Consider the following 27863-nt stretch of genomic DNA (forward strand, 5'->3'; position numbering starts at 1 on the left):
GCTGGGGAGAAAGGGGAGTGGCCACCAGGACCCAGCAAGGGTAAAGTCCAAGGGGCTGCGTGCCCAACAGCCTCTGTGTGTGCCCAACAGCCAGGCCATGGAGGGAGAGCTGGAGTCACTGGAGTCATGCCTGGAGAGGCACATCCCACCCCAGGACCTGGCCGAGGTGAAGCGCATCCTCTATGGGGGTGAGACGAGGTGTGCTGCTGGGGATGGACAGCTTGGGGGTCAGTGTGAGGGTAGGTGGGCTGAAGGGAGGAAGAAGGGCGACCTTGCGATGAGGTAATGGTACCTGAGAGGTCTTTTCCAGCTTTAGTGATGCTATGATTCTAAAAGGGGGGGGTCTGACATGAGGGAAAACAGGTTGGGAAAGCGCACGTAACCTTCAGGGCTAGGTAGAGAGCTCTGTATGCATGCACTCCTTGATTTCTGTAGTAAATAGCAATGTCTGGAAAGCACAAACTGAGAATTTGCTGCCATGGAGCTGAGGTCACACACAACCTGGCTGCTGCCTGACTTCCCTTATCTGACAGCTGTGTGACACAGGAGCTTGGAACAGCAACATCTTCCCAGGGCAAGGTGACACGTGCGATCGTTTTGGTCTGTTGCATTGCAGAAAAGGAGTGCATCTTATCTTGAAATGTCTTTGTTTCATCTTCAATCTAGAAAACTTAGCTTGCCAGCGGCTGCTCTATCATCTGCTCAACAGAGAGATTTTGAACTACAGGGCTACGGATTTGATGCTGCTCCAGAGCAACTGAGAAGGCCGCGTATTGTTCGAGTAGGGCTGGTGCAGAACAAAATTCCTCTTCCCACTGACACAGCTGTGGCAGTGCAGGTACTCAGGCTGTTTGCATGTTCCTCTTATTTTTACTGGGTGTTGATATTACAGTTCCATCACAGAATGTCTGCTGCTGTCTGGCAGCATAGGACCCATCACTGTCTCAATAGAACACACTGTAAGAAATCTGAGTGACCCAGGCAGTTCTGTTTTTTCTCAGAACCATCTCTCCTGTTGTGTTTACCCAGTGAATTGCCCAACCTGCATGCAGTTTTTCCAAAGCTAAATATTTAATCACAGATTTTGTAAATGAAAAGACATTGCCTCTAAAGTGAAACGGAAAAATGGTTTACCTGAAACCAAAAAAGGTGGCAACCTGTGGAAACCACAGTGCTGTACTTGTTATAATTGGGAAACATTCCCTTATAGGAAAATCCATGACAGCAAATATGGATTAATGAATCTTTGTGCATTATTCTTTGTCCTGCAGTAAACCAAATGTTATTACATGTTGACCGGCATCATAGACATGAAAGCATGGAGATGAGGCATATATAGAGAATTTAAAGGAAAATGTAACATTTATCAAATCTCATGGGGTAATAGTTTTGTCCACCAATAGGACAGAACATCTGCAAGGCAATTTATTTTGTAAAGACTACATGTCATGAGAGCAAACAGGTAATTTGGGATGTGGATCGTGTTTGTGGATTCTTTGTGGCATCTATGGAAAAGATACCAGTTTTTAAATGATTTTCCATTAGCAACAATTATGTAACTATTTAAATAGCTGTACAGCTGTTGAGTTTGTAGGTCCCTGATGACTTGTGTGGTATTCACTTGTTTGACACATGAAAGTATCAATACAAAGCACAGCACCTATGCTTATCTTTAACAAGAACATTGAAAGAAAATAGTACTTTGATACAGTGTGTTTTGACTAATGAATAAGTGTTTTGATGTTCTTCTTGGTAATGATCTACTTACCTCTTAGGATGGAGGGATTGAAAAAATAGATTGGAGTTAATAACTCACAGAGAGTGTCCAAGATCCACGTGTCAGCAGGATTCAAAGATAACTGCAAAAACTGACTGTCCTTACTCCCATCTTAAGTTTCTGGGTGCTTGACTTTGAATACAGGTTTACATAACACTCTTCTGTACTGTTTACAGTGACCAATCAAAATACATTTTTTGCTGATTCTTTTCAGATTTTTACCCATTTACTAGGCAGTCAGCAATGAAGTGCCATATATTTAGGTGTTGTAACCATGGAACTAGGATTCTAGTAGCTGGCTCTTTCTATTTTCAGCATCTAAATGCTTTAAAAAAAACCCAAACATCTATATCCAGCTCTTCAGATTCCAATTCTCTTAGGAATGTTGACTTCTTGAGTTATTCCCTCTGAAAGCAAATGGACTAAGTATAGAACAATATAAAAAAAATAATAATGTGAACAAAGTTTGTGAAACCAGGATATTACTGCACAAGAGAGTTACAATAGCATGATGCTTCTTGCAATTAGGTGGCTGCACTGCACAGACGAATTGAGGAGATTGTGGAAGTAGCTGCAATGTGTGGGGTCAACATCATTTGTTTCCAGGAGGCTTGGAGTGAGTACTTGCTGTGATTCTTTGTAGATTGTCAGAGGTCACATTCCTTCTGGTTCAACAGGTATCCTGTACTGGATTTATGTCTTTTAAGCAAACAGCAGACGTCTTCCCAGTATAACAGTTGAATGTTACTGGTTTGATTTCTGAAAGAAAAGAAATACACAAAAAAAACCCACACAAAACAAAGCATCTTTGTTGGCAGAACTATATAGAGTATATCCGTGAAGTCTGTTGTGCTGAAGGCTGGATTTGCTACAATGGTGATATTTATAGGCACGCCTCATGTTACCCTTTGTGATCTTTTCCTCGTATTTTTCCTTCTAAAACTTTCTTTCATCTAGACCAGATACTTTTAAAATTAATAAATAAATCTAACTTTAATTAAAGCAGAGTATTTGAGGCTAAGTGGGTTCTGGAGGCCAGAACGAAAATGAAGGTCTAAATTGTGAACACGGGTGGTTCACAGAAAGTGTACTCTGATGACAGGGGTTTATTTTGGATCTTTACTTCCAGTAGGACTGTCTTCACTAAGCGCGTTGTTTCTCTTCTGCTTTGGCCTGTGTGGGTCCAAAACTCCTCATCCTTGCTAAAAATATTTTTAAATAGCTTTTTCCTTTAAACAAATAAAGCAGTTGAATCATTTGGAAGTGTTTGATTTTTATCTGTATTCATGGAAACAGAAGCACCTCTGTATTTCTTGAACGACGTGAACGCTCTTGTAAATCTTGCCATGCGTTCATGTTTTCCAGCCATGCCCTTTGCTTTCTGTACAAGAGAGAAGCTTCCTTGGACTGAATTTGCTGAGTCAGCAGAGGACGGGATAACAACAAAATTCTGTCAAGAGGTAAAATGAACAAATGGCCTCAACCCCTTCCCAGCTTCCCCATCCGTCTATAACCACCACTGATCAGGTTAGATTTCTTCTTATACTATGAGAAATCTCCAGTACTCTGAAATCAGTTTTCATCTTCTTTGTGAAGACATGGACAACCACAGCTGTGCTCCATATTTATTTTTCAAACCAATCTGCCTTTTGCCATGGGAGGTATATGAAATTGCCCATTTAACTGTTCCTGAATGCTATACATATTTTTGCATCCAGGTGTTTTTAATTTGGATAAACACAAAAGGATAAGAGGTTTGAAGGAAAGGTGACAATCTTCTAGTAAACTGGCAGTCAGTAGGTGCTGTGTCTTACTTGCACCTATGTTCTTTAACATTAACCTTTCATATGTAACAATGTTTGAAATGCTTCTAGATCTTTAAAATAGTTTTCAGCTAGCTGTGATGTTAAATATATACAAGAATGAAAGAATGGGAGTGGAATCAGTCTCTCATTGAACCTGTGAATGGATTCAGTTCAGCTCCATGGCTTGAGTGTTGCAGTTAGATGCATTGAGCACCTTGTATTTCTAGCTGAAGGATTCAGGTGGAAAGCTCACTCTGATGTGCCCATCTTTGATGAAGGCAATACTGGCATGCTGGTGTGGGTTAAGCACGAGCACTTCAGAACAGTCAAAACAATGCACAAGATGAAAACTTCTTTTAATGCTTCTTTATGAACCACAAGTGAAAATAATTAATTATCTCAGGCTTGTGTGTAATAGAGGAATTGTGTTCATTTGTGCAGCTGGCAAAGAAGTACGATATGGTTGTGGTGTCTCCAATCCTGGAGCGAGATGAAATACATGGAGGAACTCTGTGGAATACTGCAGTGGTCATTTCCAACTCAGGAGCTCTCCTTGGCAAAAGTAGGAAAAATCACATTCCAAGAGTTGGAGATTTTAATGAGGTAAGGTGCAGTGGTCAAGACCATCAAGCTGGTGTAACCATGCAGCTCTTGTTTGTGTCACCATTATTGTATCAGTGCTATTGGCAGGAAGTGTGACGTAGTTCTAGAAAATGTGGTTTGCTAAGCATCACATTGTTTTTTCCTCGGGTAAAAATATATGAAGATAATTTATCAGAAGTAGAGTGCAATGACTGTTAAAGCACCAACATTGAATCTGTGCCATATACTCTTCTTTGCCTCATGGAAACCACAAAAAAGTTGAGGATCCTTTAAAAATAAACATTTTTTTTTTAATCACAGCTTCTTTATGTTACCTGTGCATGGTTGGCTCAGTTTTTACTTGTAAGCATGTCAAACTTGCTTTAATTTGGAGAGCATTTGTTTCATGATTCATGCATGAGCATTATTTGCAGACTCGATCTCTCATTCTCTCTGAAATTGTCATGGAAATCACAGTTCTTTTGCAGTTATTCAGTTTCTGTCAGTGGAATCTCGTAATTAATTAATTTTTTAATTGCATTTCTGGTTTATGGCACCTTCTGTTCACTAATCACATTCCTTCCACTGAAGCCCACACAAGTTTTTAAGGCTCTTCACCAGAATCAGCTTCAGAAACTAACCCAGCGAAGGCAATGTCGAAACAACCTGACTGATCTGAAATGAGTTTATCCATCCATAGAATTATCAGAAGAAAGATCAGGATTAAAAATTAACCAAAAATCTAAAAATACATTGTCTTACCTCACTTAATCTCTCCTTGTCAGCCAAAGTGAGTGATTAACAGAGCCCTTTCTTCAGAGCCTGTTGTGTGTATGCTTACAGTTGCTGTTGTTGCCTGTCTGAGTGCACTAGACTGAGGCTTAAGAATCGGGACTTATTTATTTTGCAAGTTATTTTATCTTGAAAATTGGTATTCAGAAACCTCTGGAAGTTGACCTGCTCTCCTAGGCCTGGTCAGACTGGTCTGGCTTTCTTCAGAGGAGGATGTTAATAGGTTTCTTCACAATGGATTTCTGGCACGAGTCTGTCAAATCACCAGGCTTCAAACTTTAATTATTATGTTGATTTTTATTATTATTTTATCAGAGCTGCCTTTTAGCAAAACAACATCTAGACAGTGGGTTGTGGAGCATCAATGGATTGCAATAATATTCGTGTTTACAGCTATGAAACTGTAACGAAAGAAAGGCACTTTGAAAGTTAAAAACTACTTTTACTTTTCCACATAAAGTATAGAGTTTCACTGAGTGTTTTGCATAATTCTAAATTAAAGAATTATCACAGAGCAATCTATTATATTGCCAGTACACTGTAATGATTCGACATTTCTTGTTAGAAGAGCATTAAGTCCATTTTCTTCTGAGCTGAGCAAATCTGATAGAGGAATTTTAGCAACAGACGAGACTATGGGGAAAGCTTATGCTCAGCTCTGCTATTTTGATGTTTTGTTCTTTATCAACAAAGCTAACCCCTAAGGAAGGGTTGAATTTGAAATGGTTTTTTTATGGCTTGTCTCTGTGGAGCAGATTGGGAAAGGATCCTTGTTAAGATCATCCTTGATGAATCAGTGAGAACTAAATGGACGGGAGAAAGAGATTGGTCTCTAACCTATTCCGCCGTGTGTGGGAGGACATATAAATAAACAAAAATCAATCCTTCTTGAGACATCACCGTTTGTTGCTGTGGAGATGACTGTGACCTCTGGTGGAGAATAAAGAATAAGGACTGATGAATTCCCTGAAGCAATAACATTCTTGTTTTTCTTCTCCTCTTGTAATAAAGGAAAACTGAGAATAGAAGAAAAAATGGAAATATATTCAATTGGCAGAATTGTTTTGAGAAAGGATTACTTGGGTGCTCACCACATGGCATGCTCTCTAAGCACATGAAAGGAGATGAAATCTGTGCCCACGGGGCTGCGTGATTTCAGGAGAGCTGATAAGAAGTCAGAGCCTGTCCCATTTACTGGGCAGAGTGAGCCTCTATCCCACCCTTCCTTCAGAACATGACTCTTCACCTCTTCCATCATGCCATTCTCTCACACTTAGGTGAGACCCTGGTTGTCCCCCAGCAGTAATTGTGCTTCCTCGTGTTGGGTCAGATGTTGTGTTTCAGTTTCCTGCAGTATCAGTGGCAGCAGTTGGTACAGTGGACAGTCTCAATAAAAACTGTTTTACAGTGCACCTTTCTTGTATGGTAAGAGCCATACCTCGCTGTGTCAAACTGTTGGATTATGGTCTCTTTGCTGTCTCTGAAATCATCACAAAGGGATGATGTTAGCAATAACTGGCCTCTTCATTTCCAGTATCCACAGACATTATATTAGGGGTGTTAGCTAGAGTGCTCCTGTCTATTCCTATTTCTTATCTGTGGATCTTTTATCAGTGCCTAATCCCTTCTGAATCTGCTGACGCTCCCTGCTTTCACAAACTGGTAGAAGCACATTCTATAAGTGTTCTGCCAGCTGCTTAAAAGTAATTATTTTGGTTTAAATCAGATACGAGTGTTATTTCAGTGGCTGCTGCTGCTCTTCTGGGATTTCTGTATTCATCTTATCCACTGCCTTTGTGAAGCTGTAAATCTCACTCATAATCACCCTCAGCCTTCTGTCTGCAGATCAAAGAGGTGCAGCCTTTCTAGTTGCTCCTCAAAAGGCAGCTGTGCCATTCCCTTTGTCATTTCAGTCAGCTTTGCTTATTCCATCTCTAATACATCCTCACTGAGATGGAAGCACTGGAACTGCCCAGCCTACTCAAGCTGTGGGCACACAGAATTCATGTAAACCAGCAACACTGTGTTTTCTTCTACATTTCAGATGCCTGAGATTTTCTTGGGTATTTGATTACCACTGTACACTAAGCAGGCAGCTTTCAGTAACTCCACACATTCCTTTCCCCTGTGTCTGTTTCTGCAGGTTCCCTTTAGAGTTTGTCTCTCTTGATAGCTGTTAGTGATGCCCTACCCTTGCCTTCACCAGTGTCCTTTACAGGAATTGGTGCATATCTTACTGGAAGGCAATGTTTGATGTTATAAGAAGTTTGCAGCATATGGTAAATGAGATCTTTTAAGCCAGCAATTGGCTCCAGTTTCTTTAAGGAGTGTTCTGTGGATTTATCCTGTGATTTTCCTGATAGTTCTTCCCAACCACCTGTTAGCAATTGTCATATAGGAAATGTAAACAAGTAATCTTAGCCATACACTGATATTACTTAGGCTGCTCACAGAAATGTTGCGTGGCATTACATAACAGATGAAAGTAAAAGAATTCCTTGTTCTTTAAACAGAGCATATCTTCTCTCTTTCTAATGAGACTTCAGAGGATTGTAATGACTTAGGAAGATTTTATGTGGTGGGAGTACTAAGAGATGTACCTTAAATTTGGCAATATGTGAGTTGATTTCGAGCTTCTGTAGAATTCTGTAGTGCTTCTAGTTTGAGGTGTAAGTCAGCCAGTGCTGATGGTGTACTATAAGGGAGGCAGAAAGGACCTTCAAATGGATCTCAGTACATCTTAGAGCCACTTCTTGCTGACTACTCATTGCAGTGAGTGCTAAATGAGAAGTTTTGTCCTTGCTTGTGGTCTCATAACTTGAAGCTGGTGACAGGAAACTGTGATGTATCCAAACAATGTTGGAGGTCTTTCTTTTTTCTTTTTTTTTTTTCTTTTCAGAAGTCTGCCTTCGATTTTGGATCCATTTATTTATGTATTTATTTATACTTTTTCGTAGTCTACTTACTACATGGAAGGAAATACAGGACACCCAGTATTTCAGACACAGTTTGGAACAATTGCTGTCAATATCTGCTTCGGGCGCCATCACCCCCTGAACTGGCTCATGTACAGTTTGAATGGAGCAGAGATCATCTTTAATCCTTCAGCCACCATTGGAACACTCAGGTGACAGACAAGCTGCTTTAGGCTGTTAAATTTCTCATTTATCTGAATTTCCAAGCCCCTCACTGGAGTCTCAGGGTCACTTTGCAGAGGGCTTGGAATCAGAAATACCACCTCCATGTTCTGTCTTCATGGAGGATTCTGCATTCTTCTCCATCTGGGATTTTGGTCTATCGATCTGTTTGCAGTCACCAGTTCTCTTCCAGTACTTTACTTGCACATCTGTGAGTGTTTGGTCTCTGAGATAGTTAACCAGCATCCAGCTGGTCTTCCAAAAGCTACAACATTTGGACTGGCTACATCATATTTTTGTCTTATGATAGGCTATAGTAATTTACAGTCAGGTTTGGCTGGCCAGGTGATTATGCATCCTTCACCTGGAAGCCAGTAAGAATGGTACCAAATAGCCTTCGTTGACTGTCATTGAAACTGCCCTTGGTAATTTTCAATGTGAAAGATAGGATCTCACTTAAGCTGCATAATATTTGAAAATGTCCTTTGAAAAGAGTTCCATGAATGCACAATGCTTTTGGGGCATTCGTGTCACTACTAGAATAATGTTTGTGATGTTGGACTACTTACATCCCATTAGGAGGAGAGCAAATAGAGATTACCCTGTCGTCATGCAGCGCTTGATTGGTACTCTGGGTGCTTCAGGCTCTCCTAATTATTGGCTTTCACTTGATTGTTTTTAAGCACATAATTTTTATTGCAGGAAGAGGACTCTTGAGACCTATGTAGAAAACTGTCTCAGGGGGTAGCTTCTTGTCTATAGCCTTTTCTTCCTATCTGATTTCTTCTGTGAAATTGTAATTTGCTGGAGCTTTTCAATAAAATCCCTTTTTCTTAGAAGAGCTGGCTGCCAGACTCAAAGCAATTGAGAAAAAAAGGCAATAAAGCAACTCCTTTCAACCAGATCCCATGACCTTCTCAAGTAATATTCCTGAGTTTGACTGGGAGATTAATGACAGATACTTGCACCTTGAGTACCTGCACCTTGCCTTAGCGCTCAGAATCTGGCAGGTACATGCTGTCAGCAGTATACTGAAGGTATCACCTTTGTTTTGGAGCTCTGAGTAGTTCCAGACCTCCTATTAATCTGATAACTGTGTATCAAGCTATTTAATAAAAAGAGGACTGTTTCTGCTCTAAACATCAGTCAGAAATGAAGCACCGGTTGGAAAATAGGCGGAGGCTTGTGAAAGAGAGGGAGCTGTTTTATCCCTTATTTCTCAGATCTTGGTTTTATGTCAATGTGAGGAGATTCTAATTATTGAACAGGATCGGTCTCGGTCGCTAACTTTGGCTTTTTTGACAGAAAATGTGCAATACTGTACACATAATCTCAGTCTCTGCAGAAGGCAGTGAATGCCAGCCTTCTTTTCTGTGTATTGCAGCGAGTCCCTGTGGCCAATCGAAGCACGAAATGCTGCCATAGCTAATCACTGCTTCACGTGCCCCATCAACAGAGTGGGAACGGTACGTATCGTTGCTTTATTTCATCTCTTCATTCAAGTATTTTGGTGTAATTCAGCTGAAGGTAATGAATACCATGAGAACACCTGGATTCCTCTACTGTGTGAGGCCCCTTCTCTCAGTGTTTTTAACATGAAGAGGAGCAGTGACTGAGAACTGCCTTGTTGCTGGCAGTCTACTTGTTGCAGCTGTTTTCTACTCTGAAGCTGTTCTCTTTGTAATCAGCACTTGCCCCTGTTGCTAATTCCCCTAGTTTCTGTGGCAATGTGACAATTGTTTTAGCCAGAAGAACTGAATATGAGGCATAACCCCAAGTCAGGGCTCACTGCAGTTTGCTGTTATCCAGGTCCAACCTCCTTCTGGACACAGAAATGCTATAATCAGAAATAATGTTGCAAACAACAGGTCATTCCTGTCTTTAGATTCATCCAAATATTCTGTGTTCTTTTATAAGGCTCTTTGCAGAAACCCAAATTTGTTCCTGCAGTTATGCAAATACCTTTGCCACATTTTGTCACCTGTAAGAATGGGATTAATTAAATGTTTCTACTTTTGCCCTTCTTGGAGTTGTAATGAAGCATGTTTCCCAACGTGTGTGAACAACAGGCAGTGGTACAAAAATGTATTTGTCTCTAGTGCCACCATAGAAACAAGGTCCCTCTGATGGCTCACTTTAGATAATCAGGAAAGTCTTACTAGATGCATACGAACTTCCACAGTAGATGTGGTAGACTTGTAAGGTTTTCTCGAATGAAATGGATCTATGCTGCCACCTATGGATTCCTTCTTGTTCACAGGAATACTACAAGAACGCCTTTACTTCTGGGGATGGTGGAGAAGGTAGGTTCAGAAATTGCATGCAGTGCTTGCTGATAACTTGTTGTGTAGAGTCTGAAGAATGAGAGCTCTCTTACGAGTGTCTATCCCATGACATCTATGTTAGCCATACTTAAGACTGCTGCTTTGTAAGCTGTAGAGAAGCACTTCCAACTGGTGGTGGTACCATGCCATGTGGTCACCAGTTTTTTTTGTTGAGGTTCCTATATGTTTGCAGAGGGCTAAGCTTGGGAGTCAAGGCAGTACTGGGGGACAGAAATCCCACAAATTAACCTGTTGTACAAGTTCAGGGTTATTAACCTTAATAGCACCAGCCTGCATCACCAGCTAAGCCATTTTGCCCCGATTCATAAATCTGTTGGGGTAAAAGAAAAGCTTATAACTACATGAGAGAGACTTAACAGCAACATTGGTGTCATGACTGGTGAAAAACTTAGGTCTGAATGCTTTTCCATGGAGAAATATTCTTGGCTAATTCTATTCTGTTTTTCATAACTTCCAAGTGAGGGCTGGTTGAGAAACCAAAAAAACCCAACTGATTATAAGTAATGAGTAAGAAAGAGATGTGGCTGCATCACGGTTGCTGATATCCATTACACAGTGATGCAGTGTGTGTGGCTGGTGGTCGGCACAGTTTGGAGCTGTACAGTATGAAGTACATTTTATTTCCTGCCTCAAATTTCCATGCTTTCACCTCTGGTCTTGCACTAAAAATTCTAAAATACTGAAACTCTGACTGTTTGGGAAGTTTATGATTTGACAATTAGCATTCAATTAAATTCTTGCTTTCATTTTTTATTTATTTAGGCATTTAGTGCAGCGGCTTAGTAATGGGAAAGCATCATGCATTATTTAGAAGCAATGCAGTTAGGTTTTTCTTTGTATTTGTTTGATAGATCTGAAAGCTGTGCTGTGCATGAAACAGAACTCATGGTCAAACTTGCAGTTATCTTAGGGTTGTACTGTAAACTGCTCGGGATGAGATATTGCTTAAAGCACTGCAAAAGGGACAACCACAGGAAATTGAACCAAGTACTGGGGGAGCTGCATGTGGAGCTGTGTAGTTATTTGCAAACATTACATGCTTATTAAACTTCTCTTTAAGCACACCATGACTTGGGCCATTTCTATGGCTCAAGTTACGTAGCTGCACCAGATGGCAGCAGGACCCCGGGACTCTCCCGTACTCGGGATGGACTTCTTGTTGTAGAGATGGATCTGAATCTTTGCAGACAAGTCAGTGACAAATGGAATTTTAAGGTAAGCCCAAATATAAAGAAATGCCTGTTTTTAAGAACAATTTGTGTATGATAATAGAGCAAACAAGTTTTCCTAGCAGTTGTATAGTGTTACAACTGTTAAAAGGCAGCCTTTCTTCAGCAACCTACAGCTTAAACTGTGGAACTAATAGAATGTTTTGGAGGATGTTGTGGAGGCTAAAGGTACAAATGGATACAGAAAGGGAATAGCCAAATTCAGGGAAACTGGGGAAGTAGCCTTGAAATGAAGAGTTTACCCTTTGGTCCTCAAGAGCTGATTGCCAGAAACTCTGAGGACCAGTAGGGGAAACATGCAGTTTTCTTATGCAATGTACATAAACGTTGGCCAGTGAGCTGAGATGGATCTGTTTATATTCTTATGGGCTTTTCTTGTCAGCTGTAGTGACTTTTGTATATGAATGTGCAAAAATCTTTTGGTGATAACTTTCTGGCCGTGGGGACATGCACATGTTACAGAGGAAAAAAGAAGCATAATTTCTTTGAAGCATCCTGACACGCTTTTGAATTGATCTCAACCAGATCATGGCAATTGCGAGCCTTTCTGCGGGATTTAACAAGGTTTAGATGTTTTGAATTCTCAGCCAAAGGTAACTTGGATCATGGTGGTGGTAGGTGGATGGTTGGACTGTATGATCTTGGAGGACTTTTCTGTCCTTGATGATTCTGTGGTTCTATGAATTTGGAGTATCTCCTCCAGCAGCAGAGCTCAGTTAAGTAGTTCTCACCTCAACTATTTAAAATAGATAATCATTTGTAAGCAATGTTGACATTTTAGTTAATCATTTCTTAGCTAGAGACAAATTTCCCTGTGGGTGCTGCTCATCTGTATATAGGCATTAAATGGAAAAGTAGTTTTAGGTCCTTCTCTGTACAGAATTGCATGTGATGTTTTGCAGGTGTATGGTAGGCATATGGTGGTTGGCCTAATGGACTTAAGTTGTGCTGTGAAATCCCCAGGCTTCTGAGTCATGCAGGCATTTATTTAGTTCTGCTTTACCACTGAAATCTTAAGCTATCTTTGCAGAGCTGGGATGTGTCAGGAAGCATATGGAGCACTGCAGAGGCATCCAAACAAAAGCAATTGCATTGATTAGGGGGAAAAAAAAAAGCAGTAAAAGCAGTTAAAGCAAAGCACTGACCTTTAGCTGTGTGGTATAGAATATTTTTATTTTTCTTTTTAATTCAATTGTCGTGCTCTCAGCACATTACAGTTTTCTGTTGATGGTGTGCATTACTCTCACTGGTATTTTGGCACGTGAGGCATAGCTGTGGCTTTTGTTTGTATGAGTGGGGTTTTTTATATCATTTTACTCTCATTTGTGGCTGAGATAGACATCGATATGGGGAGGATGAGGAAGTACAGAATCATCATTTATCCACTGCAGAAAACCTTTTGTATTGTGTAGGCACTTATTTAACTTGTCCCAGTATCTGCTACTTACCAATGAAACCTGAATGGGACATCAGTGTAAGATTTAAGATTGATCAGCAACAGAACAGTTGTACAGGTTGTCCTCATTACATGCTGGCAAGAAAGAAGCAGTTCACATTGCAGACTGTGCACTTGGGAAGAGGATACCAGGATGCAAAGTGCTGTATCTCAGTATCCTAGCTTCCTGCATCATCCAAATCAACAATATTTCGTGCTATTAAGGGATGAACTGAGTGTAAACCAGATCCCCTCAGTGACACTTATTCACACTTACTGCTGGCAGTTGGGTGAATCAGTTGTCAAGGACGTAATACAAAGACATAATTGCAGGTATGCTCCTTTTCTATCCCTGACATAACTTAAAAAGAGAATGTTGTTGATGAGTAAAAAAGCAAGCCTGGTTTTCACCTTCAGCTTTCAGCTACCCGGGATGCTAAAACACAGCTTTAAGTCAGCAGACTTGAAGGACTTTCACTTTGGAGGGTTTGCTTTTTGACTGAATTCTCATCTTACTATTTAAGTCAGTTAATAATAGGCCTACATTAAAAATCCAACGCATGGTAGATACTGCTTTTTTACAGACATTCTTTCATAGCTAACTGAACTGAAGCTTTGATTTTCCTTTTCCAGATGACTGGTAGATATGAAATGTATGCAGACAAGCTCGCTGAAGCAGTCCAACCTTGTTTTACACCCAACATAATCGGACAGTAAGAGAGATCAGCTCAATACAATCAAATGGTACATAGCAAATGAGAAGGTACAACTTGGCATTGATTTACTATGAATTACAAGTTGTTATTTTCATGTTATTTTAATTCTCTGCAAGTATTAAAGTTCAAAACTATGTGAAGTAAAATAATTTAAAAATGGATTCTGTTTGTTAGTTCTTTTTTGTTTGCACTAATGATTCCCAACCTTTGTTCCTTATTAGAACTCTATTCAATGAAGAATACATCGATACAAAGTGGTGATGGCATTTATCCAGTATTGTGTACAGGGCTGCATAATTCGATGGAGAGGGGATAAAAAAATTTTTACACATGCTTTTTAATATGTTGAGTTGCATGTGTCTGTTTGCTTCTGCTTTCCCATTTATACACTCTACCCAAATGCATAATTTGAGGAGAAAGGAGACATAAACTGTTTTCATGGATTTTTTGGTTGGGTTTTTTATTAGTTTGTTTCTTTCTTCGTTTTCAATTGCCACCCATTTAATGCAGTTTTGCTAGAGCTAAGTAACATCCCATACATGTCCTACATGTTTGGAGATCTGTGTGTCCTGTAAACCATCACTGCTTCGGTTCTTTGTATTTCCTATCACACTATATATATTTCAGCTGTAGTTGGCCCACTGCCTTGGATGGCCTCCTCCAGGGTCCAAAAGCAGGGCTGAAGGCAGATGCTTTTAACACCTCCAGCAGCTTGGTGCTGTGCTGAGAGACAGAAATGGAAGCAATGGAAGCCACGGAGATGCTGTTAATGTATAGTTAATGCATGGACTATTAGTGTCTACTGAAAGTTTGTTTTGCAGAGCTCAAGTGATGGAGTAGGCATTCAGGAAGTACAGGAGGAATAAGATTTACAGCTTAGTAGGTATTAATACATATCTGAATCAAACATTTGATCTCCTAAAGAGGAGAAATCCAAATAACCATTTAAGCTGTGCCAGTGAAGTATATAATATGCCTCTAAAGATTTTCCAACATTTTTAATAATAAACCAGTAAATAAATACACCTGCTACATCATGCTACAGGGTTATCCATGACTTTAAACCTTTATTGAGAATGGCTTAATTACAAATAAAAATATATTTATGTATAAAATCCCTGCATGTAAAATACCCCCTCCTTTGCTATGGACAGCATGAAGGAAACAAAGTGACTGACTGCACATTTGCAGAATGAGTGTTTTGATGGATGATCTTCCCATGGAAAACAACGTGCCAGAAAATGCAGGTGTTCTGGACACTTGGCCAGCGAGTTTCTTCGTGGCCTGAATTTGTGTCATTTAAATAGTCACCTTTTTGCTCTCCTTCTGCTTTTTCCTCGTATTTTCATCTCTCATTACCATATTCCACTTGGCTGTTGGAGATCCTGCTGCAGTGAGTGGAGCTCTCATTTCATCTGTATTAACTCAAACAGCTTTGGTTCTACATATTTTCAGTTCTGTACATTTCAGACCATTTAGCATGCCCCTAAGTTCATGTTTCATACATAAGCTCCAGATTCACGTGTGGAAGCTGATGTCAGTTACACATCTTTTGTAAGTTGTTTTTTTTTTGCTAACCAAGCCTGCTCTAAAAAAATAAATTCTGTGGCAGTTCAGTGCTACCGAATGGACTACCTGAAGGAAAAGGCCTGGGTTAGGAAAGTACTTTTATCAACCTGCAATTTACATAGCTGTTAATTATTAACACAGTTAATACAATCCCTCTAAGCCAAACATTGTGAATTTGAACGTGGATATAAAATTTCCAGGTCCAGCAGCCATCTGCTGACTGCTGCTGGAGGGACCAGAAGGCGTTATTTACTGCAGGATCATTTTCTGGGTTTCTATAAGATAGTGGTTCTGCTGCTCACAGATACATCCCAGTTTTTACTCATTTTGCATGGACAGCTGCCAGAATGTAATCCAGCTTCACTCCTGATAAAACAGGATCAGGTACACTGAGAGTTTCTTGTTGTGTACAGTTTGTTCAGAACTTCTCAAAGCCTGCTGCATTTCACGTTGCTGTTTTTTAGCTTCTGTACAAAGGAGTGCTTTTGATTTTACTATGCATACTTACTACATGCTTTCCAGATACTTTACAATAAGCCAGCAATGGTAGAAGATGGTTTCTCCTAGAAATTTTCTAATGCTGAAAGTATTTCCCCACTGAATAACAATATCCAGTTATTGTTATTCCACACAGTTCCAAAACCTTTCCTTTCCTAACAGTTCCTTTCCTGAAGCCATGACAAAGGTGTGAGATCTCTGCCTAAAGTGCAAAACAAATTGTACCTACCTGTCAGAAATTGTGATGGCCAAATCTGAAGTATGTGGCTATTTCTACACTTTCACAGTGCTCCTCAGCACAGTCACTAAACCCTGGCAATACATGACAGGATTATGAATGGGCTACTAACAATTTCACTTGAAAATGTTTGAACAGAACTCCCACTGAATCCAAATGCAGCTGTAGTATAAGTTTTGGTTCTGCTTTTTGTTACTGTAGCAAAAAGAAGCTCGTATTCCCTGTATTCTTAATTGATTTAAGCTCTTCTGAGAAGCTCACTAAATGGACATAAGTAGGAAAGTTTGGCTCAAAATATGGTTCAGCATTTTAGTTACGATCTAGTCTCACTTGTTATTTAAAATTTACACACAAAACATACACTACTGGTGTGTGGATGATTTCTGTATTTGCTTCATAAATGTATATTCAGATTTGGGTGCATCAGAAAATTGAACCCATGAGTGCCATAATGTCTAGAGGATTTTGCAAAGTGCAGTGAAGACTCCTAGGTCCAAACAAATATCCTTAAACTTTTGGGGTAATACAGAGCTCTAAACAGTCACCCGAAAATATTTAGCCAAAAGAGATGGAGTTTGCAGTGCAAGGGAACAATCTCAGTGGCTGCTATTCAAAACTTAACCCAATGGTATCATAAATGCTAAAACTGTGCATTTTATACATGGGAAGTTTTCTTGAGTAAATGTTTCACTCCTATAATAGTGATAGCCCAATGAGGCAATTCCATTATCTGAAAGTAAGGTGGTTTAACATCAGTATTTCTTTGTTTCATAATTCCCTGCTGAACCTCAGATCCCTAGACTGAGGATGAAGATCAGCCCAGATGCTTTGAAAGAGAGTGTAACAGGTGTTGTCTACTTTTTTTCCTGCTTTTGTTTATCTAAACCTATGCATCTATTACCAAGTGTTGAAGTTCATAGATTTGGTGCTTTTTTTCCTCATGTGTATAATTTGAAAATAAGCTCCAAGTGAACAGGCTTTGGGCCTGTATTTCAAAACTGTTGTCAAATGTGCAGTGTTAAAAATGAGGGGGGAAAAAAAAACCTATGACATACATTGCAAAATCAGATATTTCATCCGGAATAAAAAGGTAAAGACAGCATTGCAGTATAGTCCTATCAATGTCTATAAAGCCTCCCTCGTTTAAGATCCCACTGCAGTTCAGGAGGAAGGTCTCTGCAGGGGGTGTCCTGAGACAAGCAGCCAGCTGCTGTGCAGGCTGCACCAGAAAGGACCAGAAGTAACAGCTGTGGGTGTCAGCTGTCAGTGTAGATGAACAGAATATCCTCATCCGTGCCATAACTTCTCCTGGCTTCTTCAAAGTTTCTGATGCTGGTGCAGCATGTCCCTGTATAAAAGAGGAACAAAGTGTTAGTGAAAATTCAGAAGATGCCTGTGAGGGGCTCTTTTTCTGGGTCTAGCAGACTCTACAGAGAAAAGTAACTAATATACTGACTAGGTTTATCAGCCTATGTTACAGCTTTACTCACTGTAGTTTATCTTCTCATCTCAAAGGCGTTGCTTACAAAAGTAATGCTGTGAATAGGTATTAAATTGGTCATCTTGCTATACTCAGCACAAAGGTACAGTTCAGTACCTCTCCAACCTCTACCAGTTTGCTAGAATCTCAGTGCCTCAAGTAAATCACAGAACAAATTGGTGCACTGATTTAATAAATGCTGCAAAGCCTATTCTGACAAACTGCTTAGTGATGCTTGAAGTACACGTGTGCTAAAATGGGAAGTCCATATTAGTGTGGCTTTGCATCATGGAAATGTTAGTGATGAGGTGGTTGAGAAGTCACCCAAAAGGAGCTGGCTACTTACGGTCAGCATAGGCAGGGTTGTTGTAGTAAATACTCCCTGAGGCTGTGTTGTAGCCACATAACACAATGAAATGGCCCTGGTAGTCAGGATTCCTGCAGAAGCACTTCTGTCCAATGGGTAGGAAGCAGCAGTATTTGACAGGACTTGAGCAAAGGTCACACAGTAACAAGACTGCATTCACTAGGACAATGGCTACGTGACCTTGGGACAGGTGTTTTTGGATGTCTTGAACTGTTACTGTGCTGTGGGGGAAAAGAAAAAATCAGACAGGTTTTCAATGAAGTTAAAACATCCAGGGTTTGCTACAGAGAAAGCCTGACCAGATTCAAGGTCTTTTGATCTCACTGCTGTTTCTGAAGTGCAGAGCAACAGCACTGGATTCTGAAATGCTAGAAATACAACCTCTGAATGTATGAGATGTCTGGGAGAAGAGTATTAAAGGAGCTGGCAACTTAGTAAGTAACTGGAGAGACTTGAGGGAAAGTCTCAAGTGAAGTGTTCCATCCTGCCATTAGAACTTGATGGTTAAAGACTGTATGCTAACTTAATACATGCCCAAATTTGTCTCTGTCACAAATATTCATATTGTGCAGATAGTTTCCACTACCTGGTTATTTTGAGGCTGTGTTTCTATAGCACCTCCACAGAGAACAAGTGTTAATGAATCATGACCTAAAATCTCATTTGTTAAAAGCTGTCCTTCACTGTTTATTCCAGATGCATTAGAACTCATCTCTTTGATGTGTTTCAGACATAGGGCTGTGTGTTATACACGACTGAACTTGTGCTTTTTAATCTTTCCAGTGTTGCTTCTCCTCTTTGATGCCCCAAACTCAGTACTGCACAGGTAGATGTTCACTCTGTCCCTGCCTTGATCAAGGATGTGATCCTTGAAAGCAGCATGGACTGACTGTCCCTTCTCTGTTGATGCAGCTTTAGTTAACAGGTGGTGCCATACAGACTCTGTATATGTGAAAAAGGACACTTAATTATTCTGTTAATTAAAAGTTGCATTGCAGCATTTAAATAATGCCCTGGTACAGGCTATGCTGTACCCTCTTTTCTTAATCATTCACCCCACTTTGACAACAGAGATCTAAATCCAGCTTCACTACAAAAAGGGATACAACTCAAGCTAAACATGGACACTTTCAGTTGTTTCCCATCTAGAGTGTCACTGTCAGTTGTGTAACAGTTCTATAATTTTTTGTCTTCTCCTGGGTTTACAGTTCTTTCACTTATTTCATCCTCCCCTTGGCAAAGGCTCATATGCCATCTTTGTCTTTGTGCTTCTGTCTAGGAACAGAGACCTATGCTCTTTGCATAGCTCTAGGAGCAATGGGTTGTGTGTCCACACAGCATTTTCCTTAATTCATATTACAATGGTACTTCACAGTGGCCAATTAAAGCACTGAAAGCATTCCCTACAGGTTAATCTTAATGGAAAATCAAATTCAATATGTAATAGTCAACTCCCATCAGCATTTTCAAATCACTCTGTTGTCATTATTGCTCCTCAGACTTCACTGTTAAGTCTTTATGTCCATTCTTTCAAGACATTTAATAAAAAGACTAATTCACAAAAAGGCTGAAGGTCTCATTTCAGTCTGTCTTTCACCAGTTTATCTCAGTGACCAACAAGAGACCCAGAGCCTCCAACATGAAAGGAGAGAATAATAAACTTACCACTTCTCCACCAGCACCTTGGAGGCTTTGGCTTGTGCAAAGAGCTGATTCACTCGATTCTCTTCTGTGTCAAAGTGCTTCCTGTAAAATGACTGGAGACAACAGAAATTGTGAACTGGAATGATGTTCACCTTAGGTAATTCACCATTTACAATCTCTGCTGGCAAGGCCCTGTATACGTTTTCGATGAGGGGATAAAAGCTCTCTCTCCCTCAGTTTCACTGCTAATAAGAATTCTTGCTCTAAATTATCACTTTAATTTCATTCCTGGTCACTTAGTGTTATAATTTCCAAGCAGTGGCTATTCAGCTGCCAACATGAAGGAAGTCTCTCTGGTTTGTACTGGGCAGAAGGCTACATCACAAAAGCTACTGCTGCTGTAGGTGCTCACTAGCAAACCTGGAGGAGGCCAAGCTCTCACAGACACAGAGGCTGAGCTGGTCTCTCACCTCTAGAGGTGGCTCCTCCAGGTCTGGGCTGAGTCATGGTGGTGGGGAAAGTTGGAAGCTAGCACTGCTTCTGCCCAGGCTGTGCCTGTTCTGTAGGCAGGTAGAGGGCTTCAGTCTCCAAGGCTGTTGAATAATCTGTAACTTGTCGTGAATGCTACATGGAAACTTTTTTTTTTGTAAAAAAACAAAAACTTTATATTATGGAATCGAAGATGTAAAAAAAAGATGGGAACATATCTAGTTTCTGCTTTGAAACTGATCCATACCAGTTTGGGCAGTGGGCAAACCTTCTTTCCAGGAGCTATGGCTAACAGGCAGTAAGACAGCAGAGGTACTTTAGCATGTTGCATAGGGGTCCCTCTTACAACTGCCTGCCATTTCCCAGTAGATGAAAATACTAACCTGATTTTTGTAGCCCTTGTCCACTCCAAGTGTCTGGGTGCAAAATTTATGCTTAACACCAAAGTGCCGCATTAGGTAGGCCAGGTCAATAGTCCAGATACTCTTTGTTAACCGGAGTTCTTGGATGGCTTTCTGAAATTCATCGTTGTCCAAATGATCCAGGTACCTATGGTATCAGTAAAGGTAGGGGAAGGGAAGCACAGGTCTTAGGAGAAGCACAGTATGTGCTGTAGCCCAAACCTCCACATCCACAGGACAGAAAAACCGATACAATGGGCTTGGCTAAGAAATACCCACAAAACAACCCACAAAAGAGCCACAAAGTTAAGGGAAGGAAACAGAGAATACATAAATGGATTTATTTCTGACTTTTCTTATTGGAAATATGCAGGTAACTCAACTGCTTTATAGTGCTAGAAGTATATACAGGATGCTGGACAATAGGCAAGCTATACTGAGCAAGTATAGAACTATCCTGAAGGGCTTACAGTCTACATATACAAGGTTAATAGAGCAAATGCAGAAGGGAGCATTAAAGACTAAAAGCTGCTTCAAGCAACAGATGAATTTCAAAAGGAGGAACTGGGAGGAAGTTGGTAAATATTCAAAGGAAGCTTGCTTAGTCACTGATGACACAAAAGGCAGTGAGGGGGAGATGAAGTTCTGAAGAAAGCTTGGGACAGGTTGCAAAGGGATGGGGAAGGGCAGTTACAGAGAGTTCTGGAGGTCAAAACAAATGGAATTAAATGAAGAAAAGAAAAACAAAACGTGGAATTGAGGAAGCAGGGCAAACAAGGTCAGATTGGCAAGGTGAGAAGATTAATCTTGAATGCTGAGTTTTGGACAGACTGGTGTGGCAAAGAGGTTAAAGGGAATGAAGAGGCAGAGGTTACAGAAGTCAAGATGGGAATTACCAGCACACGGACTAACGTCTTGGCAGAAGGGATGGAGAGAAATGAAAATCTTCTCCTTCATATCTACTAAGTGGACATCTAAATAGGTATTTCTCCTGCACCTAAGCTCATGTTCCTCTGTGGAAGGAAAGAGGAGTTCAGCAGGACAGCTACAGGTTCACAAAAAGAAAAAAGAAAAAAAAAAGAAAAAGATGGCAATATAGTGCATAGCTGTGAAGTTGAAACCACTCCTGGAACAAAAACCATTCGCCCCACAGGCTGGGGGCTCAGCAGGACAGACAGTATACTCAGAAACTAGGATAAACCTGCCCATTGCATGACGATATAGGAAGGAATTATGTGACTTGCAGTGGCAAATACCAGTTCTGAACTGTAACAACAGGAAAGAGGGATAACTTCTTATCAGCTTAAGCATGCCAGATTGCTTCATTGTTAGCCCAGTGCTGATCAATCAAAACAATTATTCAAAAGGTCTTAACTTTGTCTTAGCTTGTCTTTTCCCTTTCTTCTGGATTGCTGTGCTAGGCCCTGGCAGCAGTAATTCTCCAAGGGTATTCAGGGATATGTGCTCTTGTAAGGGTAAGCAAAATTCACAGCTGCTCCAATATACCTCATCTCCCTGGACATTGCTTCCTGACACCCTCTCCCACAGGTTGGGTTTTCCCACCCCTTCCAATGAAAACAGCACTTACTGTAGCACCATCCTGGAGCAGGCCAGCCCACAGTCCCAGTGGTACAGCTGCTGAATGACGGGCACTTTCAGCTGCACACATTCAACTGCAGTGAAAACACCCCATGTGAGTAAAATGTAAAAGCTGCCAGTGGTTATATGGGAATGGTTTTTTGTACTTCACCATTCCAAGTCAGCTTGTTCTCAGCTCTGTATTCTATGCCACAAAAAGTCACAGGTGAAATGGGTAGAAAACAGACACAGCCATGATCTCTAGGCAGTGATTTCTTACAAGCCCTATCGATTTCAGCCTCTTCTACTGCTATGTCTTTTTCCTTATTGTAATTTTTTCAGATAAGACAGCTCACAAATGACACCATTTGGACTTTCAGAAAAGGGCAAAGGAAGAGGGACAAAACCCAATCTCTATCAAGAAGTTCTGCAATACCAGTAATTCATCCCTTGTAGTTCCTTTATGGGTGGTTGTGGTGGTTTCAGTTTCAGAAAAGCCCAGATTGCTTGATGGACTGAAGTGTTTCCGCTTGGCATTGCAACTTCAAAGTCAATCCAAGGCACAATCATAAAAGGCTTTTCGTAATGACTTTACCTTCAATCTGGAACAGACCCTTGGAAATCTTTGCTAATGCAAAGTCAGCTACGCTTCTAGATGGGGATAAAAAGCATTCAACATCCTGGGGGGCTGGTGTAGTTTCGATGCAGCTTTATTTGTAAAACTTTATGGATAATGTTTTGCAATTTTAAATTGTTTTCTCACAGTTATGGCTTACTGCAGCAATAAGCCAACGCTGTGCATTTTCTCAATCATGCCACCAGGTTTAATCATAACTTTGAAAGCTGGCACACCCATTGGTGTATTCAGTGTTTGTTAGCATCGTCAATTATACTTCAGTCTCCCAAAGAAATAACAGACTCCCAAATCCCACTTGAAGCAAGTCACACAGAATCACAGAATGGCCCAGGTTGGAAGGGACCTCAAGGATCACGAATCTCCAAACCTCTGCCACATGCAGGGCTACTGACATCCACATTTCATAGCAGCCCAGGCTGCCCAGGGCCCCATCCAACCTGGCCTTGAACACCTCCAGGGATGGACGGGGCATCCACAGCCTCTCTGGGCAGCTGTTCCAGCACCTCACCATCTCATAGTAAAGAACTTCCCCAACTTACAGCTCTGTAAGCACTGGCGGTGTGTTAGCAGTCGGTGACCACCCAGGGTCCCGTGACACCTCCACAACTCACAGCCTTGGTTCCTGCTCTCCATACGCGCTGGCTCCAACGGTAACAGCCAGGCCGAGCGCCGCCCGGCTCCCATCCCCGCCCCCCGCAGAGCTGTCAGCTCTGTACGCCACGGCCCGACGCTCGGCTGTAAACAGGGCGGAGCGCTCTCCGGCCGCCCCCAGACGACGCTCCCCGGGCCGCAGCCGCACTGACCTTCCTGCGGAGGGGGCTCCCCCGGCTCCCGGGGGCTCCTCATGGCGGCGGCCGCCCGCTCACTGCCCGCCCCGCCGGGCCCGGGGCAGCGGCATGCTCTGGTGCGGCGCCGGCTCCTCCTGGCTGCGGAGAGGGCGGGCCCCGGGGCGGCCGCTCGGAGCTGGGAGGGAGGGAGCTGCGCCCAGGAGGGCCAAGAGTGCGGCGGAACCATCGTGCCGAGGCGCCGCGGACTGGAGGGGAGGGAGCGGAAATGGACCGGCGCCGCTGCACTTCTGCTTCCGGGGCGCGGTGCACGGCGGGAAGGCGGAGGCCATTAGGGTGTGTGCGCGGCTCCGGGCGGTTGGCGGGAGGTGAGTGTCGGTGGGGGGGGTTGGCTGTGGGGGCTGGCTGTGTGCCATCAGCTTCTGAGGGCGGTGGGCAGAGCTTCGAGCGCGGTAGTGGCGGACTGAGGGGGTGGGTCGCTCTCAGCTTTTCCCGCCTGGCCGGGCCTTGGGGCAGGCAGAGGGGTGCGCGCGGAGGCCGCGTGTGGGGAACGCTGCGCTCTGTTGGGCGAAGCACTGAGTGCTGCGGCTGTGCAGCTGTGTATTGTCAAAGCAGCGAGTTTTTCTTCAAGAGAGAAAATTGTTTCCTGTAGTCAAAGCCGAACTGCAAAACAACTGGTAGTTTGTTTCCTTTTTTCGCTTTTATTTTTTTCTCCTTCCCAGGAGTAGAGCCGCAGTGCTGCAGCCATGTCGATCGGAGTGCCCATTAAGGTCCTGCATGAGGCGGAGGGCCACATTGTGACCTGTGAGACCAACACCGGGGAGGTGTACCGTGGGAAGCTCATTGAAGCAGAAGACAACATGAATTGTCAGGTGTGCAGCTCAAGATGAATGAAAAGAAATTCGTCTCATCTAATTTTGGAAACAGTCACACCCAGCTGACTGGCAGTGTGATTAAAGACCTTTGCTTTTAGTCTTAGGATAAATAAAACCCTTCTGCTCTATGCACTTACAGTAACGAAGCAAATTCCAGATAACTGAGCACGCTGAAGAGGACAGAATTGGGAATTCCTGTTCCCAGTTCTTAAGATTTTCCTCTGTGAAATCCTTTTCTCAGGAGTTCTTTGCTTATTGTCTCTCAACTTAATAATAAATAAGCCTGGTCTGGTGGTTGGTGACCCTGCACATAGCAGGGGGGTTGAAATTCGATGATCATTGGGGTCCTTTTCAATCCAGGCCATTCTATGATTTATGAGCTTAGAGCTGTGTCTAATATAGATTACTTTAAGGCATTGCAAGAGGCTTAATTTTGATTGACTTCACTCAAGTCGTAGTTGAAATCAAGATGTTTCCTTAATAGCTGAGACTAGTCAAACTTTATTAAAACTATTTGAATAACAAAACAAAGCTAATTAAGCAATGGGGAGAAGGGGCAAATAATGAGTTTGCTTAAATTACAGCAGGCTTAAGAGTATGTTTAAATGGTCATAGATGCATTATATCACAGCAGCAGTTGAGAAGGCAGTATGCTTGACAGGGCTTTGAGTTTGTTATGTGAATCCTGGTTGTGTATTTCACAAGCAGGAGTAGCGGGAGTCTGAAACTATGTTTAAGGCCTGTGAGACCACAGTCTGATCTTCACTTTCCAGATGTCCAACATAACGGTGACGTACAGAGATGGGCGAGTGGCGCAGCTTGAGCAGGTGTACATCAGAGGCAGCAAGATACGGTTTCTAATTTTACCAGATATGCTGAAGAACGCTCCTATGCTGAAGAGCATGAAGAATAAGAACCAGGGGTCTGGAGCTGGCCGAGGAAAAGCAGCTATTCTCAAAGCTCAGGGTGGGTACAATGTGTTTGTGGTCTGGTTTTTTCCCCCCTTGCCTCCCCATTTTGCTGAACAGGCACTGGGAAGTTTTCATCCCTAACACTAAGCAAATGTGAGCTGTAAGAAGCTGAATGAGTGATGGCAGTCAAGACTCAGACTGCTTGATGTTCAGGAATAGTAAGTGGCCTTGCTAGAGTTGCATAAAACTTGAGCTTTGGTTTTCTTGTAAATGTGGCTGCTGGCTGTTTGGACTGCCCAAGGAAGGATCTCGGTGTTCTTCAGGTTTTAAAAAATATGTACAAAATACTAGGTTGATGCTTAAAGAATTTTGAATCAGTAACTGTTAGCCATTCTGCAATTCATCTCCTTTCATATAATTTTCATGTGAACAGTCTCATTATAGCAAGATAGGGAAATAATCATGGGCTGTGAAGCCCTTGGTTAACTGTAGCAAATGCAGTATGGATGTGTGGGGAAGTAACATCTGACAAAACACAGCGAGTTGTGTCACAGATTTCATGAAGAGCAGGAGTTCTTAAATCTCACCGGCTACAAATTCATGCAGATTAGAATGAGAACAAAACTGTGTTAATATTTCATTGCTCTTAATGCATACCCTGTTATAAACAGCAAAGCTGTGTAGCTGTTGGTTACAGTTGTTTTCACAGAAAACTTCTACTTATTTTATCACTTCTGAACCTCATACTATAGCTTGGCTTCCATGCTTGTAAGGAAGAGACTGGGAGTTATTTGTATTTGGTTTGTCAGTTGTTGAGATAAACACAACGTTGCATCACATTCATGTCATCCCTGATGTTTTCTTTCTTCAGTGGCTGCAAGAGGAAGAGGCCGTGGGATGGGTCGTGGCAACATCTTCCAGAAGCGAAGATAATTTTGGCCTTGACCAATATGCTTTTTTTTATTAGAGGGGCTCTTAATTTGTCTACGTATACGTTGGTAACTTCTGTTTAATAAATGTTTCTGACAAAACCTTGTCTGCTGTTCTATGACAGAACTCCTCTTAGGCACACTGGAGTTCTGGCTTCTTTCTGTAGCTGGCAAATGAGTTGGAGGTTGATTTCAAAGTGAGTTGTCTAGAAAACAGTGGACTTGATATCTGGATTTGACTTCTTTGGATTTTTGTGTGATGCATTGAGTTTCAAAGATCATCTTGCTTCCTCCTTGTTCAGTACTGCTGTTACCCTCTAAAGAAGGCATTCTTGATGAAGAATTTTTAAATGTTGTTTTAAAGTTGTGCTAACATCTGCATTTACAGAACAAACAACCAACTTGAAGCAACTTCTAGAGAAGCTTCACATGGATCTATAATAAATACAGGTCTGTCTTCAAAGCTGTACATTGAGCTTGTATTCTTGTATTTCTTACTTCTGTCTTTGGATGCAGGGAAAACTTTTCATTAGAAACACATAACTGATATTTAGTAAACAGACCATTTTAGCCTGAGTTTGTATTTGCCTGAAGTGATTTGATTCTGGCTGTATTGGCAGTTATTTGTGTTTTTACTGATGCCTGGGCAGAGAAGCCTGAATATGGAAGAAAAAAATAATTTTCAAGCATTGATTTGAAATGTTTCTTATGTATCTAAAAGATGTGCAGGAAAAGTCACAGAAATTGTTATCCATTACATAGACTAAGCTTTTGAACAGAACTTAGGCCTGACTCTAGCTTCTGTTCACATCTGTACACGATCACATAGTTCACAATCTCATCTGTAGGAGGCCAGATTTAGCTGTAGCTGTAGCTTATTTTTGCTTGAAGTATCATGTAGCTGTCTTACTGATATTGATGGTTGAAATATTTACATTGAACTCCTGTACCTAATTGTACACTTCCATACAGTCATCAGTCTATACACATATGAATGAGTCCTGCTTTTCTGCTCTGCTGTGTAAAGACCCTCTGTGTGCAGACATGGAAGTTGAACTGATGTACTCATCTGTTGAATTGTCTGTAAATAAAGCAGTGTTTGATTAGCAGGGGTTTTGTAGTGAGCTGCGCTTTTTTGAGGGGGGTTAGTAGTGATCTTAAATATTTGCATTAGGAGCATCTGTAAAATGTGTTTGTGGTGTGCTTGGGCTTAATTATAGAGACTTTATTGCTTTCTTGTGCCTATATGAGGAACCTGTCCAAAAGTTTCCACAAAAAACCAGCTGTAAAACATTGCGTGTGAGCCGTATTCGTATTCAAGTGAGCAACCTGGAGGGGTTTGGTGGTGATGTTCATCACTTTCTTGTGGAAATGTGTTCCTTGAATCTGCAGTCACTCAGAGGAGATCCCTGCCTTACACCAGCTGATCGCTCTTCCCTCTGTAAAGTACTGGCAGGTAAAGTGCAGTGCTCTATCTGCAGTGCAGCCTTTCTAATAAGTAGTTGAAAGAGTTTGTGGAACTCAGTCAGCTTAGTTCCAGCTCTTACGTGGGAGAGAGGACATCTGTTATTTTCACAGGATTCCCTTCCCATGCCTACGTAAATGCTACTCAGTTCTGCAAGACTGTTCTGGGAAGGATCATCT

General features: G+C 41.6%; 3 protein-coding genes across 4 annotated transcripts; 2 read left to right on the forward strand and 1 right to left on the reverse strand.

Moving 5' to 3' along the window:
* Positions 1 to 33: 33 nt before the first annotated feature.
* Positions 34 to 13979, forward strand: UPB1 (beta-ureidopropionase 1). Its single transcript, XM_048963763.1, has 10 exons — positions 34 to 198; positions 667 to 838; positions 2306 to 2393; positions 3143 to 3237; positions 4024 to 4185; positions 7914 to 8083; positions 9478 to 9559; positions 10354 to 10396; positions 11499 to 11653; positions 13736 to 13979. Exons 1-10 carry the CDS (start codon positions 98 to 100, stop codon positions 13817 to 13819), a joined length of 1152 nt encoding a protein of 383 aa, XP_048819720.1. The 5' UTR covers positions 34 to 97; the 3' UTR covers positions 13820 to 13979.
* An 879-nt stretch (positions 13980 to 14858) lies between these two features.
* Positions 14859 to 23748, reverse strand: GUCD1 (guanylyl cyclase domain containing 1). Of its 2 annotated transcripts, none has more exons than XM_048963768.1 (6): positions 23523 to 23748; positions 22093 to 22177; positions 20487 to 20652; positions 19636 to 19727; positions 17950 to 18191; positions 14859 to 17471 (listed from the first exon to the last, which is right to left on the reverse strand). In XM_048963768.1, exons 1-6 carry the CDS (start codon positions 23731 to 23733, stop codon positions 17380 to 17382), a joined length of 888 nt encoding a protein of 295 aa, XP_048819725.1. In that variant the 5' UTR covers positions 23734 to 23748; the 3' UTR covers positions 14859 to 17379. The 2 variants fall into 2 exon arrangements, with proteins under 2 accessions (XP_048819725.1, XP_048819728.1); XM_048963771.1 differs by lacking the exon at positions 23523 to 23748 and adding an exon at positions 23259 to 23448.
* A 19-nt stretch (positions 23749 to 23767) lies between these two features.
* On the forward strand, positions 23768 to 27328 carry SNRPD3 (small nuclear ribonucleoprotein D3 polypeptide). Its single transcript, XM_048963776.1, has 4 exons — positions 23768 to 23872; positions 24227 to 24376; positions 25153 to 25345; positions 26162 to 27328. Exons 2-4 carry the CDS (start codon positions 24251 to 24253, stop codon positions 26221 to 26223), a joined length of 381 nt encoding a protein of 126 aa, XP_048819733.1. The 5' UTR covers positions 23768 to 23872; positions 24227 to 24250; the 3' UTR covers positions 26224 to 27328.
* The last annotated feature ends 535 nt before the right edge of the window (positions 27329 to 27863 follow it).

This window comes from Lagopus muta, chromosome 17 (assembly GCF_023343835.1).
Source record: "Lagopus muta isolate bLagMut1 chromosome 17, bLagMut1 primary, whole genome shotgun sequence".
Lineage (NCBI taxonomy): Eukaryota > Metazoa > Chordata > Aves > Galliformes > Phasianidae > Lagopus > Lagopus muta.

Excerpts from the sequence above, each read along its gene's own strand:
- UPB1 (XM_048963763.1), top strand. The coding sequence starts at position 98 with ATGGAGGGAGAGCTGGAGTCACTGGAGTCATGCCTGGAGAGGCACATC. Across the intron at positions 199-666 it reads CTCTATGGGGGTGAGACGAG|AAAACTTAGCTTGCCAGCGG; the intron begins GTGTGCTGCTGG and ends TCTTCAATCTAG. Across the intron at positions 10,397-11,498 it reads TTCTGGGGATGGTGGAGAAG|CACACCATGACTTGGGCCAT; the intron begins GTAGGTTCAGAA and ends CTTCTCTTTAAG.
- GUCD1 (XM_048963768.1), bottom strand. The coding sequence starts at position 23,733 with ATGGTTCCGCCGCACTCTTGGCCCTCCTGGGCGCAGCTCCCTCCCTCC. Across the intron at positions 18,192-19,635 it reads AAGGTGCTGGTGGAGAAGTG|CACAGTAACAGTTCAAGACA; the intron begins GTAAGTTTATTA and ends TTTCCCCCACAG. Across the intron at positions 17,472-17,949 it reads CAACCCTGCCTATGCTGACC|GGACATGCTGCACCAGCATC; the intron begins GTAAGTAGCCAG and ends TCTTTTATACAG.
- SNRPD3 (XM_048963776.1), top strand. The coding sequence starts at position 24,251 with ATGTCGATCGGAGTGCCCATTAAGGTCCTGCATGAGGCGGAGGGCCAC. Across the intron at positions 24,377-25,152 it reads AAGACAACATGAATTGTCAG|ATGTCCAACATAACGGTGAC; the intron begins GTGTGCAGCTCA and ends TTCACTTTCCAG. Across the intron at positions 25,346-26,161 it reads AGCTATTCTCAAAGCTCAGG|TGGCTGCAAGAGGAAGAGGC; the intron begins GTGGGTACAATG and ends TTCTTTCTTCAG.